The sequence below is a fragment of the Ictalurus furcatus genome, chromosome 9 (genome assembly GCF_023375685.1).
Source record: "Ictalurus furcatus strain D&B chromosome 9, Billie_1.0, whole genome shotgun sequence".
Taxonomy (NCBI): domain Eukaryota; kingdom Metazoa; phylum Chordata; class Actinopteri; order Siluriformes; family Ictaluridae; genus Ictalurus; species Ictalurus furcatus.
Window position 1 is genome coordinate 28,111,625 of NC_071263.1, and position 18,154 is coordinate 28,129,778.

The window sequence follows — 18,154 nt, forward strand, 5'->3', positions numbered from 1 at the left end:
GACCAGGCCTGATGTCTTTGTTCCAGTCCAGATACACATACACACACACACACACACACACACACACACGCACGGGCACACACATACGAGCACACGCAACTGCTAGAAGATCAGTGTGTTGTCTCGTCTTGTAGTCCCCATCATTAATAACTATGCAAAATTGTTATTTCCGTAAGATTTGGGTTCAAAGCCGCTGCTTTCCTTATATTTATGGAACAAATAAAACCCAGTGTTATTATTGTTGTTCTTTTTATTATTATTATTATTATTATTGGAAAGAAAGAATTTACTCATCCTGCAAAAGTCATCATGATATTATGATTTAATCTCTGACGATCATATTATACTTAAATGTTGGTTGTTTTTTTTTACCGCTTTAGATGATCGGAGGCAGTTGGAGGTAAACGGGGGATTGAGACCGTGTGACCGTACCGTGATCTCAGTGTATAAACGTATCGATTTCAAGTAGGTAGGAATCTGCCTCCAAATCAAATTCGCACCTTTTCGTTAAAGTACCGCGGGCCAACGGATGTCCGACGTTCGCTCCTGAAGTTTTGCACTTGAGCTACGATCGCTAACGCAGCTGACCGCTAATGACCACACAACGTCGCGTGACTTTCTGTCGTCGTTCAAACCCGGACCTTCCGTTCAAACGTCTAGAAGATCTACACAACATAGAGCGTTCAGTAGGTTTGAAGACTACATGAGAGGGTTTTAAATAAATAAATAAATAAATACAAACACGAAAACCGGTTAATATTAGTACCGAATAGTTTGACATTCGATTTGAGACGCTACGCTAGTCCGTTTAGTTATTCGCAGACACCCAGTGTGACATGGTGCTATACTGCCCCCCCGCTGTTCACGTCGGTATCGCAGCACACGTTCATTTTGGAGGCCGCGCTCGAAGCGACGCTCGAAACTAGCACGGGGTGTGCCAGGCTAGGCGGCCATCTTGTGTACGCACATGCCTAGCTAAAAGCGAGTGCGCGTAATCCAGGCTTTAGCTCTACGGGCTCATTACGCGAGTTCGACTCGTGCGAGTTTTCAGCTGTGCCGTGAAGGCACTCGGTAATTCATGGCATCTATAAACATTCGCACATGAGAAACGTACAAAGAAATTCAACGTTTCGACGTTTTTTTCTAAGTCTGACGGGAATATATACAAAACAAAAAAAAAATGTACTAAAAAGATTAAGGAAAAACAAAGCGATTTCAGTTGTCCAAGATGGCCGCCGTCATAATATTACACCGTACGGCTACACGGTAGAGTTTAATTCATGGTTTTATAGCGAACAGGGAGTCCTACTCGGTCCTAAACCACATCTTCGACTTTACTGAAGAACTGGATGTGGTTTGAGGAGGAAATTTACACCAACAAAAAAAAAAAAAACCCCAACATTTTGGCTAAGATGGATATTTTTTTTTTATTACTTGTTAGCTACATCAGCGTCGTAGCATCAGTGCAAACAAGAGCAAACTTGTTTCATTTGAAGCGTCCTGTTCGCTCTATGAATACTTCCCCTGTACCGATGTATTTGTTGTGCAGGAAAATGGCGTACCGGGAAAATCAAGAGCTTTTCTACTTGTTTTGTCGTCGACGTCTGGAACCTTCATGTTGGCAAAAACACCACCGTGATTTTAATTAGAAGATTTATTGTTTATATGTGTATATATATATATATATTAATATATAATAGTTACAGCGATGAGATAAGATGAGGTGTGAGCGTGCCGTACTTAGTGACAATTCCCTTTTTAAACGCAGGTTAGATTTCCAAACCGTACACTTCCTTTAAATAAACGCAGCTAGCTAACGTGCTAGCTAATGAAGCTCGGAAACACTTACAGCCCCTGTAGGTTAAAGCTTGGAGGAGGCGTTTTAATGTGACGTCGGCGACCGGGTCTCGACAGGTCTGTCCTGGTGAGCGAAAACCGTGAAGCAAAATGGCCGCCGATCCTTCGCGAATCAGAATCGAACGCTTCTCGTTGTTTATTTTGGGTGAAAGCGTTTTCGCATTCCCGTCTCTCGTGCTCGCACCTACGCGGTTTTACCCCTTGTGTATTTTAAGAGTGCTTTTCAGTGTTCGAACGTATCGTTGTTAACATCGGTGCCGGTTTAGAGTCCGTTTCAAGTCGGCCTTCGTTTTAAAGGCAGCGCGATGGAACTCGTCCCGTCGTCTAGGCGTCCGAACAGAGACGAAGACTTGACGTGAAATAGAAAATGGTGTTTCGGAGGTTTTGAACGTGAATACGCGGTCCGGGCAGGATTTCGGAGTTTTATCGTTTGTGATCGTCGCGGGCAAAAAAAAAACAACAAAAAAACGCTCGATTTTGCTGCAGCTTTTTAAAAAAAATTTGCGTCCCCCCCCCCCCCGTGAAATCGCACGGAATCGTTCTGCACGGTCTTTAACAGCGATGTCTGTTGGTACGCGAGACGTTTTTTTATCCGTACGCGTGAATCGAAGGGCGCTTTCGGGTGAACGCACGTCTCCGCACGGATCTACGGAAAACCCGACGGTGATTAAAAAAAACAAAAAAAAAAAACCTGCAAGCTCCGCCGAATATTTTGGAGTTTTGCTCGATTTTTGCGTTCGTTCCTGCGATCGCAAGACTCACGGAATCCTGGACGGACTGATATGAAAACAATGATGGGGGCGGGGAGTCGTTTTCAGCCTGGGCAGTATAACGATAAAATATTAATATGGTAATAGGATGATGTCACGATACACGTTTCTGAGATATCGCGTTCATCGTGATATCTTTACACCTCCGATCGGATTGTCCTACACTGCCGACTCCATTTGTAGACACCGGATGAAAGTATCGTCGAGCTACGCGAGTCCAGAAAGTCCGTGAGTTATTTATTTATATTTCTGCCCCGCTTTCTCCAGATCACAACTCGAAACGCTCGATCTTCCGATTATTCACGGCGTTTCCTTGATCGCAGAATCCTGGAGGGACTCACTAGCACGGTTGTGGTTAACGGCACGCGGTCATGTATCGGTGTCACGGTGATTCCGCGGTAGTTCCGTCCTATATTTCCGAAGATCTGAAACTCTTCGCTGTTCTACATATTTAGCTAGTAGGTTATTTTCGCTACACTACGGACAGGTTTGGTTAGGATGGGGGTGGGGGTGGGTGGGTGGGTGTGTGTGTGAGGCTCATCTCGAACGCTATTGGCTGTTGGGGTGTAAACCGGTCATGCGGTTCGACACGTCACTTCTTGTTTCCGTCGGAGATACGTGAACATACGGAACATTTGCGGCTAAGACGCTATTTCACGCTGGGGTAGACGACGATGCGAAAGCGGTGGACGTGAGTGGACGTGAGAATATCGGAGATAAGCGTGTGGTTTTTAATCGACGGAGCTCCATCGATCTGATCTATTCTACAAGGCGTCGAGGTTGCGTACGATCGTACGCGGCGAAGAAGAAACGGCGGTCGTTACAATTGTTACGATTTAACGACGATCGTGTCCTTTCGTCGAGGTCCTCCGTGTAGGGACTTGAAACGTACGTAATGTCCTCGATACGAACAAACATTCATCCGATATTGCTTTTCCGCCCCGCGGACTCCTGGCGGATCTTAAACGTCTCGGAGATCTCCGAGTCTTCGGAATAATTCTCACTCCACCGCCGGGCAGCCCTTTTACAGCTCGGATCTGCGGAACTGTGAGATCACCAGAAGGTCCAGGCCTCGAGCTCCAGCACCTGGAAGTCGCTCTTCTCAGACAGGCTGCAGTTGTTAAAGGTGTAACACGGACTGCTCCTGCCCACGTACAGAGACTCGTCCAGCCACAGGCCAAAGTGTCCCCTTTCGAAAGGAGAGGGAAGAAAACAAACCCACGTAGGAAGCAAAATTATTAATTAGAATGAGTTTTCACAAAGATCATCCTGTTCAAAAGTTTACACCCCCCCCCCCCTCCCCCGGCTCTTTAACGTATCATGTTACCTTCTCGAGCATCGGTGAATGTTTGCGCCTTAATTAACTCCTTAGGCCTTAACCGACTCGTTAGGAATCGTCACGATTTCGGCACACGACTACTATACAGACGATAACGTATCACGATCGGCGCGTCAATGTATAAACCTGTGAATCGCAGCTGCACAACCGTCACGGCTGCTGTTATAGAAAAGCAATCGACGCCTTCTGACCAATCAGAATTCTGTATTCTGAATTGTTATTAAACAACAACCACAACGTCTTTAAATATCCGAGTGCAAAGAGCTCGTACCTTCCGCCGCCGATGGCAAAGGAGTCGAGGTCACCTTTAATGAAGAAGGAGTTTTCGCCTGTCCAACGGAAGCACTGACAGACAGACAGACAGACAGACAGACAGACACAGAGGGTAAGACATGACAGCGAAGAGGAAGTAAATACAGAGATAAAAGCTCTGAGATACACTACGCAGAGAGAAAGTCTGTCTTCTGTGGTTTTGTATCGATAAAGATAAAGCACTTCCTGTTTGTGAGTCATGTGACTAAAACGCAGGCAAAGGAAGTAATATCACATTAGCTTTACTGTAAATAAGCAGCGCTGACCGTTTCGGTTATGACATATACATGTGTATATATATATATATATATATATGTATATTGAGAAAGGTCACATGGATTTCTGGGTCACCTGTGGGGTCTCTCCAGATTTCCTTTTAATAAAAATCGGTACGTTATTAAAGACAGAGCCGCGGTGTTGTGCGAGAGGTGCGTTCTGGGATATCGGCACAGCTGGAGATTTACCTTAAATCGAGGGTGAAGGAGGAAGAGGAAGGTCTCTCCTGTACCGTAAAACGTGTCGCTCGGGTGCAAGGGGTGAGAGAGGAAACCGCCAAACACCTGAGTGTGTGTGAGCGAGAGAGAGAGAGAGAGAGAGAGAGAGAGAGGAGGATATAATGCTTAATAATGAATCATCTACACTGGTGAATGAGAGAACGATTTGAGACACGGCTTCAGACTCCGGACGTTAGCGCCTGACCTGCTCGTCGTCGTCTCGGATGAGGAGGAGGACGGGCGAGTCCGAGACGCTCAGCTTCCTGTAGAGTGTTTTGAGACTGGCGCCGTGTTTGCTCGTGCTGTAGGTTAATCTCCACGAGTGACCCACTGTCCGAGGAGGAAGCTCGCTCGACAGCTGAGGACATGACCGACAAAGGCATCTGTTTACATCTTACAGCAACTCGGTTACAACATATACGCTCGGTGTGGCTTCATTAAGTGTGTGTGTGTGTGTGTGTGTGTGTTCGGACCTCTCGGACGTGCTGTTCGTTCAATATGAGGCTCTGCTTCACAATGTCACTCAGTCCGTCAGGCTCTTTGTCTATAGAGAGAGACTCCTTCACCCTGCTGTCCTCTACACACACCATCTACGCACACACACAGCCTTTATTTAAATAGATATTTCATAGTAGAAATATATATTTAAAAAAAAAAAAAGACGAGTGGGCTGCAGACCCACACCTTTAGGCAGAAATGTCTTCATCAAGGTGCCTAGGGGTGCACAGGTTCCCCCCCCTCTACCCCCGACCCCCCAAATAGCAACTTCAATCATACGCCATAGAACGTCTGAGCATAACAGATTATTATTATTATTATTTTTTTAATTTTGTGATGAAAATGTGCTCAAAAACACTTCTTGGACATTTTCAGGACTTTGATCCTTAAACATGTACTATGGTACTACGACCGTGGATTGTTTTATAATGCTCTGCATCATTTTTTTTATTTTTTAAAAAAATCTTTTACGCTACGCGGTCAAAAGTTTGTGGACACCCGACTGCGATGTTTGATCTGAAGGGGTGTGATTAAACGCCGATTTGAAATCGGTGCCGTAGACAAAAAAATATAACCGTGCCGACGTAACCGTTCCTTTGATTAGAAAACTCACGTTTTATTTACAAATAAATATATATGTATTTTTTTTTTTGTTTTTTTTTTAAACGGACGACGCTCGTACACACCTCCCACTCGTCTCCGGCGCGTCCGTCTTGGACGTATTCCTCTCCTTCCTCTTCTCCGTCGCTGAGAATCACGAAGTCGTCTTCGTCCCCTGCCTCCTCTTCCTCGCCTCCTCCTTCCAGGATGCACAGGTCAGGCTGGTGGTGGCTCAGGTACGCGTACAGCTCGTCTGAACTGTTCCGGAAAGAACGGCGATGTTAGGTTTGGGGTTAACACGGAATCTGGTGACACTTCAGTTCATTACCGTTCTGCTATTGGTTTAATAAACCTCAATTTAGACACGATGTTGGTCGGGGACACCCTGGACGCACCACAACCCAAGAGGGGTGAGGCTAACGTACTAACCACTAAGCCACCGTGCCCCCCAGTCACGTCTCTTTATATGTAAATATTTATTATTATTATTATTATTATTATTATTATTATAGGTAGTAGTAAAATGTCAATAGATAAGTAATTTTCCTATTTTTTCCACAGCTGCTGCTCATACTGTGTCAAAGGGTGCTGTAACACTCTCCAAGAAAAGCGCTATCCGCCCTCTTCCGCATACATGCTCTCACATGATTGGCTAGTGTCACTGTGATTGACAGGGCAGAGAGAGAGAGAGAGAGAGAGAGAGAGCACGACATCCCTCCCACCTAGACGGCACGCCCGATTTTGTTTCCTTGGTTCCCGGCCAACGACGGAGGTATTCTTATTATTACAAAGATCTCCGTCGAGCTGGAACAGAACGGCTCGGTCTGCTTATTTCCTAAAAAGGCGACGGTAGCGGGTACGCCGTTTCAGCAGAAGGGATTCGGGACGAGGTCGACGGTTTCTTAATACTCTCATATTTCGTATCGGCACATTTAGAATCGGATGCTTTTTCTCCCAGGTCTCGGATCGCACTGTCCAAAATATATCTACGGCAGAAATAATAACGAAGCTAAATGTTAAACGGCAGTGATGCGCGCTGCCCGTCACCTCTCTTGTTTCAGGAGGAACCAGGCGTCTCTGCATGGCGCTGTTTTGGCTTTTCCGAACTCCAGCGTCCCCAAACCCTTCTTCTTCACCAGCTGGGGCTTCTGACGCATCCTCACAAACATCATAGAGCTGGTCCTGCTATGTCCTGGACAAAGGTTTGAAAGCGACAATAATAGCTGTACACACACACACACACAATATATATATATACAGTCCCCTCCGAAACTATTGGAACAGCAAGATCAATTCATTTGTTTCTGCTGTAGACTGGAAACCTTCGGGTTTGAGTTGAAAAGATGAACACGAGAAGAGAGTTTATGAGCAGTATTTCACCTCCTGTAGAGAACAACTGAAAGGGGCTGTGGTAAAATCCTGGAAAAGCTTCACAAAAGAATAAACCAACAATGTGGTGATGTCAGTGAGTCACAGGCTTGATGCAGTTATCACTAGCAAGTGATATGCAATTAAATATTAAGTGTTATTTACTTGAATTTACTTCAAGACTCGTCTGTTCCTATACTTTTGCTCGCCTAAAAATCGGGTGGTCCGAACAAAGAACGAAAGGTTCTACGTTTTCGGTCGTTTAACACGTCTGGATGTAAACACCAGGAAGTAAAAGCTGGAATCCTAAACTCTCGTCTCGTATCCGTCTCGGATGTCTTCGGTGTACAGCGCAAACTAACGAATTGGCCTTGCCGTTCCAATAGTTTTGGTGGGTCGAAATAGACACCTCTTTATTTACCACACTATTTACCCGATAGCTGCCTTTCTGAACACAGCTGCCGCCCGGTGTTAAGCTCCAGCGTGAGCTGCTCCAGCTGTCGCTCGACCTCGGCCATGTCCCTGCTCTCCCCGACCTCGTCCTCCGCCGTTTCCACCTGCACGTCGCGGGTCGCAGCAGATCCCGCTGTCGAAGCGGTCGTGGATCGACGTGCGGTGATGTGGATGATCGGGTCTTTCAAAGTTTTACCCTTTGATGCTTTCTTACGACGTTTCCACCTGCGATAATATAAAACAGAGGCGTCGGTGGATGTGTGTGTGCGTGTAAGGGGGGGTACATTTTAGGAAGGATTCCCGTGTAATGGTCGCAGGAAATAAAACTCGTTTCTCAGTCATGCAGATAAAGGACAAGCGCTTCAGTTAAACATTCGACTGGAGGAGATATCGCAATCTCAGTGACTGTAACTGTAGCGTGGATGTTGCCTGGTATTTGTCCTGTATCTTCTGTGCCCAATGTCGCCTCGGATTGCTGTTCTCGGCTGGCAGGAATCGAACGCGACGCTGTTGTGGCCCGTCACGCCGCGAGGTTTTGGAGATGCTTTTCTGCTCGACACGGTTGTAAAGAGTGGCTATTTGAGTTACTGTAGCCTTCCTGTCAGCATTAACCAGTCTGGCGTCTGAGCTCTCTTATCAGGAAGACGTATCCATGTATAAACTCTAGAGACTCGCCTATCGCTAATCTTTATTGCTAATCTATAGTGTTGATCTACGGAGATAAGCCGGCTAATTAGTCTGTGAAAGCTTCCTTAACGCACCATGACGACGAACATCGTTAAGATGTTCACGCGTGGTCCCGAACGCGCCTGCTCCTCGCTCGGATCTTTTTCTGATTTTTTTTTTTTTTGACGTTGAGAGCTACACACCTCGGTGTGGACCTGCTGAAGTGAACGTGAGAGACGTCGGAGAAGAAGGTGACGGACGACAGATCGTCCACCGGACAGGAGAAGAGGTACTCTTCGCAGCCGTTCTCCTGCACCAGGGGGAGGGACTTATACGGGTCAAAGAAGATCTTATTGGCTGCTACGAGGAGAATGCCAGAAACCACGCCCTAAAAACAGACAGACTGGACATAGTTAGTAAAAGCAAGAACGGTCAAAAGGAAGAGCGGCTTCGTGGAAGGAAACTCACTTTCCGGTCGGTCACGAAGCGACAGAATAGCTTGAGACACGGCAGGTCCGCTGGTCCCGCCCCCTGCGTGAACTCGGGCGGCAGAGCCAATAGACAGCGCTGTCCGTCAGGCAACGGCACCGCCTCCACGTCCTGACAGCAAGTGTTTAAATGTAAAACTTTTTTTTTTTTTTTTTTTTAAAAAGACATTTTTTCATGTTTATTAAAATAAAGAAAACAGAGCAGCAAACACGGACCGATTATATTTATTAAGTGTGATTTATTAGTGCTTTTTTTTTAAAAAATTTGCATTTGCTTTGTTTATTTTTCTTTTTTTTTTTACTCATTATTGTGTAGATTTCGGAATTTTTTTAAATCCTTTTAAGGAAAAATAAACTCCATGTATATCCAACGTTTTAAGCTCGAGTTAAACTGTAAGAAATCTACTATAGAGATACACACACACACACACACACACACACACACACACACACACACACACACACACACAGCTTTGTGCTTTACCTAAAATCAGAAGGGAATTTTTTTTTTTTTAACAGAACGTGCTGCTCACCAGCAGTTTGTCATATTCAGCGTCAGTGGATGGGGACACGGGGGTCGTTGGGGTCACGGCATCCAGTTTGGGCTCAGAAAGGTCAGCGAGCGTCCACGAGTGTTTCTACAGAGTTAAGAGAGAGAACACTTTTAAAAAATCGACACGACACTTTTACTGCTCTGCTCCAGACGTCACTTTATGGCCATGTAGATAACTGCAAACTCGTGTTCAGCATGTGAGGAGTGATGATAAATCACAGAGCGAGACTCGGGGTGATTTATATTCAACGTCAATACCATTCCATTCGGCTCCTTTAATGTTTGACTAGGCTGAGGTTAATGTAGGTGAGGAGAAAGGAAGCCGGTAGTTTAGCACTGAGAGGAACGAGACGATTCAGTAGTAACCAAACACCGTTTCATCGGTTTACTTATTTTTTATTATTTAAATTACAAATAACAATTTGAACTTAAAACGCAGAGTCGCTCATCACACTGACGTTACATTAATACGAGTTACACCCGAACCCCACTGTCCCGAAATGATCTGCTCTGGAAAACTTTCCCAGTATCAATAAACATCTTGTTATTGTTGTTGGTGTCTTTGCTGTTGTTGTTGTTTGTGTGTTTGTTGTTGGTAGTGTTGTCATTGGTGGTGTGTTTGTTGTTTGTGGTGTTGGTGCTGTGCTTGTTGTTGTTGGTGTGCTTGTTGTTGTTGGTGGCGAGTTTGTTTTTATTGTTGTTGGTGGTGGTGCTAGTTTTGTTCTTGTTGGTGGCGATGATGGTAGTGGTGTTGTTGATGGTAGTGTTGTTGGTAGTAGTGGTGCTGTTGTTGTTAGTGGTAGTAGTGGTGCTGTTGTTGGAGGTGTTGATGTTGATGATGGTAGTGGTGTTGTTGGTGGTAGTAGTGGTGCTGTTGTTGCGGGTGTTGATGGCAGTAATGTTGCTGTTGTTGGAGGTGTTGATGTTGATGATAGTGTTGTTGATGGTAGTAGTGTTGTTGGTGGTAGTGCTGTTGTTAGTGGTAGTAATGGTGCTGTTGTTGGAGGTGTTGATGTTGATGATGGTAGTGGTGGTGCTGTTGGTGGAGGTGTTGATGATGGTAGTGGTGTTGTTGGTGGTAGTGTTGTTGTTAGTGGTAGTAGTGGTGCTGTTGTTGGAGGTGTTGATGTTGATGATGGTAGTGGTGTTGTTGGTGGTAGTGTTGTTGCTAGTGGTAGTAGTGGTGCTGTTGTTGGAGGTGATGATGATGGTAGTGGTGTTGATGATGGTAGTAATGTTGATGATGGTAGTAGTGGTGCTGTTGTTGGAGGTGTTGATGTTGATGATGGTAGTGGTGGTGTTAGTGGTAGTAGTGGTGTTGTTGGAGGTGTTGATGGTAGTGGTATTGTTGGTGGTAGTGTTGTTGATGTTGGTATTTTTGTTGTTGGTGGTCATAGCGTTGTTTGTGGTCTTAGAGGTGTTGTTGTAGGTGTGTTTGTGTTTGGTGGTTTTGTTGGTGGTGTTGTTATTGATTTATTTTTTATATGTATTATTTCAGCTCATCTGTAACCTCCATATAACCGTCTGCTCGCAACTGTGCCCTCCCCCTCCCCCTCCCCCTCCCCAGCTCTCCGTGCCCAAGATGAGCAAGATGGAACACAAGACAAATGTGACTTTTTTTACATGAGTGGTTCATGTTTCCTTCCCTCAATGACATACCATAATGGTATAAATAGCATTTACTATTCCGGGAAACTGGTCACCACAGAGCAGAACACAACAATTCACACGGCAACACAACACAATACGCAACACAGCACACAATAAAACCAGTTAGCATGGTGTACCTGTGTGATTGAGGTGGTATCTGCTGGTCTGGCACTAAACTGGGAGGCTATACTGAACACTGTGTCCTCCTGATGAACCTGTTTAACACACACACACACACACACACACGGTCAGTACCATTGATGCACCACTACTGCGTTACATTGTGTGTAAGTGACAACAGGAACTAACTTGCATTGTGGGTGTTCCACAACATTAAATGTAACTATAAATAGATAAAAATGCATGACATGTCATTCTCTAATAAATATATTTATATCAATCGCTGCGGTATCGGATGAATAAAAATATGCATTTACTTAAATAAAATTACAAGTATTCCTTTTCAAAAGTATTTTACTAACTTACAGCCAAATCCACAAAGCTAAATGTAACAACGTGTTAATTAGCATTAGTCAGCAAATCTTTACTAGCAACTCCACAAAGCTAAATGTAACGTGTTAATTAGCATTAGTTAGCAAATCTTTCCTGTTAATTCTAAAGCTAAATGTAACAAAGTGTTAATTAGCATTAGTTAGCAAATCTTTACTAGCAACGCCATAAAGCTAAAGGTAACAAAGTGTTAATTAGCATTCGTTAGCAAATCTTTCCTGTTAATTCTACAAAGCTAAATGTAGCAACGTGTTAATTAGCATTAGTTAGCAAATCTTTACTAACAACTCCACAAAGCTAAATGTAACAACGTGTTAATTAGCATTAGTTAGCAAATCTTTACTAGCAACTCCACAAAGCTAAATGTAACAACGTGTTAATTAGCATTAGTTAGCAAATCTTTCCTGTTAATTCTACAAAGCTAAATGTAACAACGTGTTAATTAGCATTAGTCAGCAAATCTTTACTAGCAACTCCACTAAGCTAAATGTAAGAAAGTGTTAATTAGCATTAGTTAGCAAATCTTTCAGTAATGAAACTAACAGTAACTAAACTGTTACTGTTAATTACATTTACATTTACATTTATTCACTTAGCAGACGCTTTTATCCAAAGCGACTTACAAATGAGAAAGATACGAGCAAAATGTAACAAAGTGTTTGGCAGAAACAATGTTAGATTCAGTAGTTAGCCAGGCTTTCTATAGCCTATATCTAGTTTCATTACTTAGCTAATCTAGATTTGGAATTGAGCATGATGTTCTACATCACAAAGATAGTTTCAGTAATCAGCAAGACAATCCCCAAAGCTAGATCCAGTAATCAGCAGGACGTTTCTTCAAATCTATACTCTTGTACTTAACAAGCTAATTTATTTCAACACTGCAAATCCACAGCACATACGGCGCTCACTTATCATCATTAATGATCCGTTTTCAATTACCAACGCCTTTTTGGACCACAGCGCTCCATTGTAAAGCTTCAGCACAAACTTCTGGATATCCATAAACCCAAATCCGTGTTCAGGAGGAACGTTGCAGCGTGTCCATGACCTTTGCTCAGCTCGCTTCAGTATGATGTCAGTGTGTGTGTGTGTGTGTGTGTGTGTGGTGCTTTTTCTACAGAGTATGCAAGAGTAATCATAGGTCATAGCATTTGTGTATGTGTGTGTGTGTTGTGCTTTTTCTATAGAGTATGCAAGAGTAATCATAGGTCATAGCATTTGTGTATGTGTGTGTGTGTTGTGCTTTTTCTATAGAGTATGCAAGAGTAATCATAGATCATAGCATTTGTGTGTGTGTTTGTGTGTGTGTGTGTGTGTGTGTGTGTCACTCACCGCTTGCTCATCTCTCCTGCTTGATTCTGCTGCTGATTCCAGCGTCTTTGTCGTTGACGTGTCAGATGGAAAAGCAGCCTCTGTGAAAGCACGCAGAAACACTCTGAGTTTAAAAACACTGTTGATAATGATCGTTTCCGTCCGGTTATTTATTTATTTATTTATTTATTTATTTATTACCGCATTTCCAATTCACTCGCGCTGCCTTAAGGTTTAAATGCACTCGTTAGGGCGTTAGCAACGTCCAAAGTTTATTCCCCAGACTAAATTTCCCAATCTTATTTTTTTTTAAAATAAATAAATAAATAAATAAATAAAAATGAATGGCAATTTTTTCACAATAAATAACAAATAAGGAAGGCCACGTTTCTACCAGTAAACTAATATGAATACTGCAGTCGATTTATGGCTCTAGACCGGTGTTTACACTGTTCTAACTTTCCCCGTGAAGCACTCTGAACGGCATTTTATGCATGAAAGGTGTTTAAAATACATATATTCTTTATCATCATTTTGAATATCTTTCAAAGAGAAATATATATTACGTTGAACAAAGAAACTACATCACAATTATGACTTAACGCGTGTGCAGACCATGATCCTGACCTTCTTCTCCTCACCTTTGAGGTAATACTGTCTCAGCTTGGGGTTGCGGATGTGATGGCGCTCCGTGGCCGTAACGTCCCGGCTTGCGTTAACGTTAACAGAGGCGCCCCACGGCGCCGTGACGAAGCCCGGGGGCTGTGCGAAGCCCGACGGCAGCCTGGTGCCCAGCCTGGGGGTCAGATAGTATAACACCGTCACAGCGAAAACGCAAACTGCGTCGTTTCATTTAACTGCTGCTTGCTAAAGACGTTTTCCGTATAGATAAGTTGCTATTTTTTTTTTCTTAGCTAGAGGTGGGCGATATGTGTGTATCAGGATATATATAGGTTTACGAACAAATCCCCAAACTCCTAGCATTGAAAAAAAAACAATAAATTTTTTCCATATGTGGGTGAGTATTTTTTAAAAATTATTTATTTATTATTTTCACCATTGAAAAGAAACGTTCATAATAAACGATTTCACAATATCCATGATATCTTAGTGGAGCGTATTGTGACACAATAACTGCTCATGATACCGATATTACATCATCATATCGTCCAGCCCTAAAAGTCTTAAAGGGATAGTACGGCCAAAAAACGAAAAGTCTGTCGTCATCGTTTACTCACCTTCACGTCGTTCCGAAACTGAACATACAAGAAGACATTTTGAGAAACGTCTCAGTGGGGTTTTGTTTTGTTTTCAATGGACACCAAAACTATTTGGTTACCAACATTCTTCAAAATATCTTCCTTTGTGTTCCGCAGAAGAAAGAAATGCGTACAGGTTTGGACCGGCATGAGGGTGAGTAAACGATGACAGAATTTTCATTTTTGGGTGAACCGTCCCTTTAACAGCTCTAAATTGTTCAGTATTAAAACACCGGCTGCTTTGAATGTTTTTTTTTTTATAATACATGCAGCAGCTTCGACCTTTTTCAGACTGAACCTCCAACATCCCTCAGGACATTTATCCCATTACGGCTGTTACAGTGCGAGTAATCTGAATTAAAACCGTACACACAGGAGAACTGACCTGTTCTTGACATTGCCAAAGTATCCGCTTCTCGTATTCTCCCTCCGTTTATTGTCCATTGTTTCATGTGTGTGTTCTGGGGGGGTTTTTTAGGCGCTGAATCCCAGGAGCGCAGGAGTGTTCAGTGGACAAGAAAAGAGTCGAAGGAATTCGTTTCAGTCATCGTCCACCTCAATTCCTTCGTCATCTTCAGAGAACAGAAACGAGCTATGGGGAAAAAAAAAAAAGAGTAGACATTCGGGTCATGTCTTTACTAGGAACACCCGTATGTTAATGCGACTATCCGGTCAGCCAATCACGTGGCGGCAGAGCGATGATGTATAAAATAATTCAAGAGCTGATTTGAGTAGTTCGGAGAAGCTCCAGCTGTCTGTAGATTTCATACGGAATGGTGCAAAGGTCAGAGGAGGACGACCAGACAGGTTCGAGCTGACTCCAGTATCTCAAATGACCACTCTTTACAACTGTGGTCAGCAGAAAAGCATCTCAAACGTCAAAAAATTGACGGAGATGCCCTACAACAGTTTCGGGTTCCGCTCCCGTCAGCCAAGAACAGGAATCTGACGCTACAGAGGACAACCGGACCAATTTTTTTTTTTAAATTAATAATAATAACATCGATCTCACTCGATTAACAACCTTATACAGTGGCGATGCATGGTTATAATATTTACAGATATTAAAATTAGCTATAATTACTAAAGCAGTGCAAGGAAACACAGAAATGAATGCTGTACACTGGGCGTAAGTTCATGAAAATGTTATGTGAACCCGATTCAACTGACAAAGCCGAGTATTTCACTAGGACTTGCTGACGGGACGCAGACTTCAAGTCCCCGTGAAGTGCCTTGAAACACGCAGCGTTATTCGATGTGTTAATGTCATTTCCACTGAAACAGGAAGACAGGGCGGGACAAACAGAGTGGCTCCTCCCCTCTTTTTACCTAGCCCATAGTGTTCAGATAACCTCACAGCCTGGGCTAAGCCGTACTTGACAGTTAGCGCCATGGATTGTTATAATTAAGTTGGAAGGGCGGGACACTTCAGATTCTAGCGAGCGTTTCATTGGACAGATGTGCAGCGGTGAGTGAAGTGCAGGATGATGTCATCAGAACTGTTGATCCGTACCGCTGGTAGAAAGAGAGACTGTCGATTTCTTCGTATTTGGCTTCTTTGCCTAGTGAGGTGAGGTGCACTATACTATGTGTTCAGTAGAAAATGATCTGGGATTCAAAGACTCACTTCCTTTAAAAGTGCACTGCACAATGTATAAAATAATGGCACCCTAGACATTTGTTTTATCTAGATGGACGCCATTTGGTAAATAAAAATGGAGGAAAGCTGTCATTTCAATGCAGCATTTAGATGACTAGCATGTCTAGATTTACTTTATCTCCCTCTACAAAGGAAATAAAAATCAATCAGCCTTTTTCCCCCATGATGATGATGATGATGATGATGATGAAAAAGGAGAAGTTAACCAGCTTTGCTACTGTCTGATTAGCAACGAATAAAACCATATTTCTTCTATAACTATGTCTGCATGACACCGCAACGATATAACTGATAAACAGAGCAGAAACTGACCTGTCTTTTGAATCAACGCAGCCTAAAACAGAAGCTCTGACAGCGGCGGATCTCCATCATGTGTTCTCACATGAACATGGGATGGTTTTGACAGGCGTATTGTTCCTCATAGCTGCATCTGACAAGTCCCGCCTTCTGCTCGCTGATTGGCTCGTACACACGAGCAAGCCGAGCTGATTGGACCGTTCACGGATCACTCACGTCACCGTCGCAACTACAGAACCAAATTGTATTTCTTTTTTCTCTCTCTCTCTCTCTCTCTCTCTTTCGCTCTCGATATTAGTTCCCGTTTTAATTCTACTTCGTATTCTATTAATCGCGATACATTTGTGATTATGACTATTAATTTTCGTTCACACTTTCGTTCACGGGCGGGGAATAAATCACATCACGAGTTGTTGTGGTTAATGCTTCAGTTTTAGGGTGAAGAGATGACGTCATCACACCGCGACCTATTGTGGTCCAAAAACAAACAAACAAACAAAAACAAAGCGTTTATCTTTATTCGTATGAGCTTGTTATTCATTAATTTTTTTATCCCGGTGATTAAATTAAAATATGGATATGAAACTTTAAGCATGGATATTTTTTTTATCATTTTAACAGCACTTGTCATAAATGTTGTTGTTTTTAAATACAAAACCCAATTCAGGACACCAGATAGTTATGTTTATAGCTACAATACCTAAATAACGACATAGAATCAAATAAAAATGAAAACAATAATTATTTAAAAATGTAATTAAAAAATGTTTATAGCAGTTGATAGTTATCCTTGACACATTAAAAAGAGTAAACCATAGCAGAGCAGATAAGAGAACTGGTTATATAAATGTGGTCAAAGAAATGGTCTCATTAAAAAAAAAAATTGTTCCAATTTTTATTTGGAATTTTCTTTTGAAATTCAGTTTAAGCTTAGTGTTTATTTTTGGTGTCTATTTTTTTTTTTAGTATGTTTGATGTATATGTATATTCATTTCTGTGTGATTAATATGCATTATATCATGAGGGATCACTAATGGCCAGGTTTGGGAGGGTTACTTTAAAAATGTATTCCATTACAGATATGAATTACTTCATAAAAAATGTCATCAGTAACGTAATCCAAGTATCACAATATGAAAGCAATGTTTTGGATTACTTCAAGGTCACATATGTAAATAAAGTCAAGAGAAAAGCAATATGATCTAAAATACTTTCATTTAGAGCTTATTTTACAGCTTTAAAAACATGTTCAATGTTTGGATTTGTTTTAATTAAATAAATGAATGAATGAATGAATGTCTTAATAGCGTTCAAAACAGTGTTACTTTGAATGCAGATTTGAATACACTGAAAAAGACACACTATTAGCATCATATGATATATATATATATATATATATATATATATATATATATATATATATATATATATATATATATAAATTCCTAAATTTTTTGGAATGTCCGTGGAATAAAATAAAATACCTGATGCCACGAGTGAACCTTCTGCCATCATTTACACATTTGAATGGCCATATAATACGGAGCAATGTGATAACATGAAATTATCTTATATTATAAAAAAGCAATCTTATATGGTCATGGGCTTTGTTTTGATTCAGGACAGCTGTCATTTGTTGCTATTGTCAAGCAACTGTTTGACTCTGTACACAACAACGCTACACCTTTGCGGGTTCTCTGAGAGTAGGCTAACGGTTGAGAGGCACTGACTTTGGCCAATAGTTGCTGCACGCCTTTTAGAATCGACCAATCAATGTGCGAGAAGGTGGGAATTCCAGAGAGGGGTTAAAACAACGAAAACCGGCACACACATGATGCAGTATAAGACCATAAGCACATCATAATGAAACTAAAGCCGAATCCCGGATATTTTCTCAAACTTATACGCTTTTTTAAGGTCCGAAAAAGAGCAGGTATGGTCACCCTGACAAAAGCGTTGCAGAGAACAATTTGTGTTCATTTCTACCAAATTAACTTATCACAAAAGTTATTTGTGCATACACCAGGACGTGGCTCGTGTGAGCCCCAACTGGCAAGATTTAACAA

General features: G+C 42.3%; 1 protein-coding gene across 3 annotated transcripts; it reads right to left on the reverse strand.

Annotated features, from left to right (window-relative positions):
* Nucleotides 1-159: 159 nt before the first annotated feature.
* si:ch211-15d5.11 (oxidation resistance protein 1) lies at nucleotides 160-16,743 on the reverse strand. 3 transcript variants are annotated; one of them, XM_053633610.1, is made up of 16 exons: nucleotides 16,104-16,743; nucleotides 14,517-14,723; nucleotides 13,514-13,668; nucleotides 12,894-12,973; nucleotides 11,186-11,263; nucleotides 9,379-9,483; nucleotides 8,826-8,957; nucleotides 8,561-8,745; nucleotides 7,672-7,916; nucleotides 6,918-7,062; nucleotides 5,957-6,128; nucleotides 5,246-5,362; nucleotides 4,978-5,130; nucleotides 4,743-4,838; nucleotides 4,238-4,311; nucleotides 160-3,816 (listed from the first exon to the last, which is right to left on the reverse strand). In XM_053633610.1, the coding sequence occupies exons 2-16, from the start codon at nucleotides 14,573-14,575 to the stop codon at nucleotides 3,681-3,683; spliced, it is 1,932 nt and encodes a 643-aa protein (XP_053489585.1). In that variant the 5' UTR covers nucleotides 14,576-14,723; nucleotides 16,104-16,743; the 3' UTR covers nucleotides 160-3,680. The 3 variants fall into 3 exon arrangements, with proteins under 3 accessions (XP_053489585.1, XP_053489587.1, XP_053489586.1); XM_053633612.1 differs by lacking the exons at nucleotides 13,514-13,668; nucleotides 16,104-16,743 and having other exon boundaries at nucleotides 14,517-14,601; XM_053633611.1 differs by lacking the exons at nucleotides 12,894-12,973; nucleotides 13,514-13,668; nucleotides 14,517-14,723; nucleotides 16,104-16,743 and adding an exon at nucleotides 12,501-12,779.
* Between the last annotated feature and the right edge of the window lie 1,411 nt (nucleotides 16,744-18,154).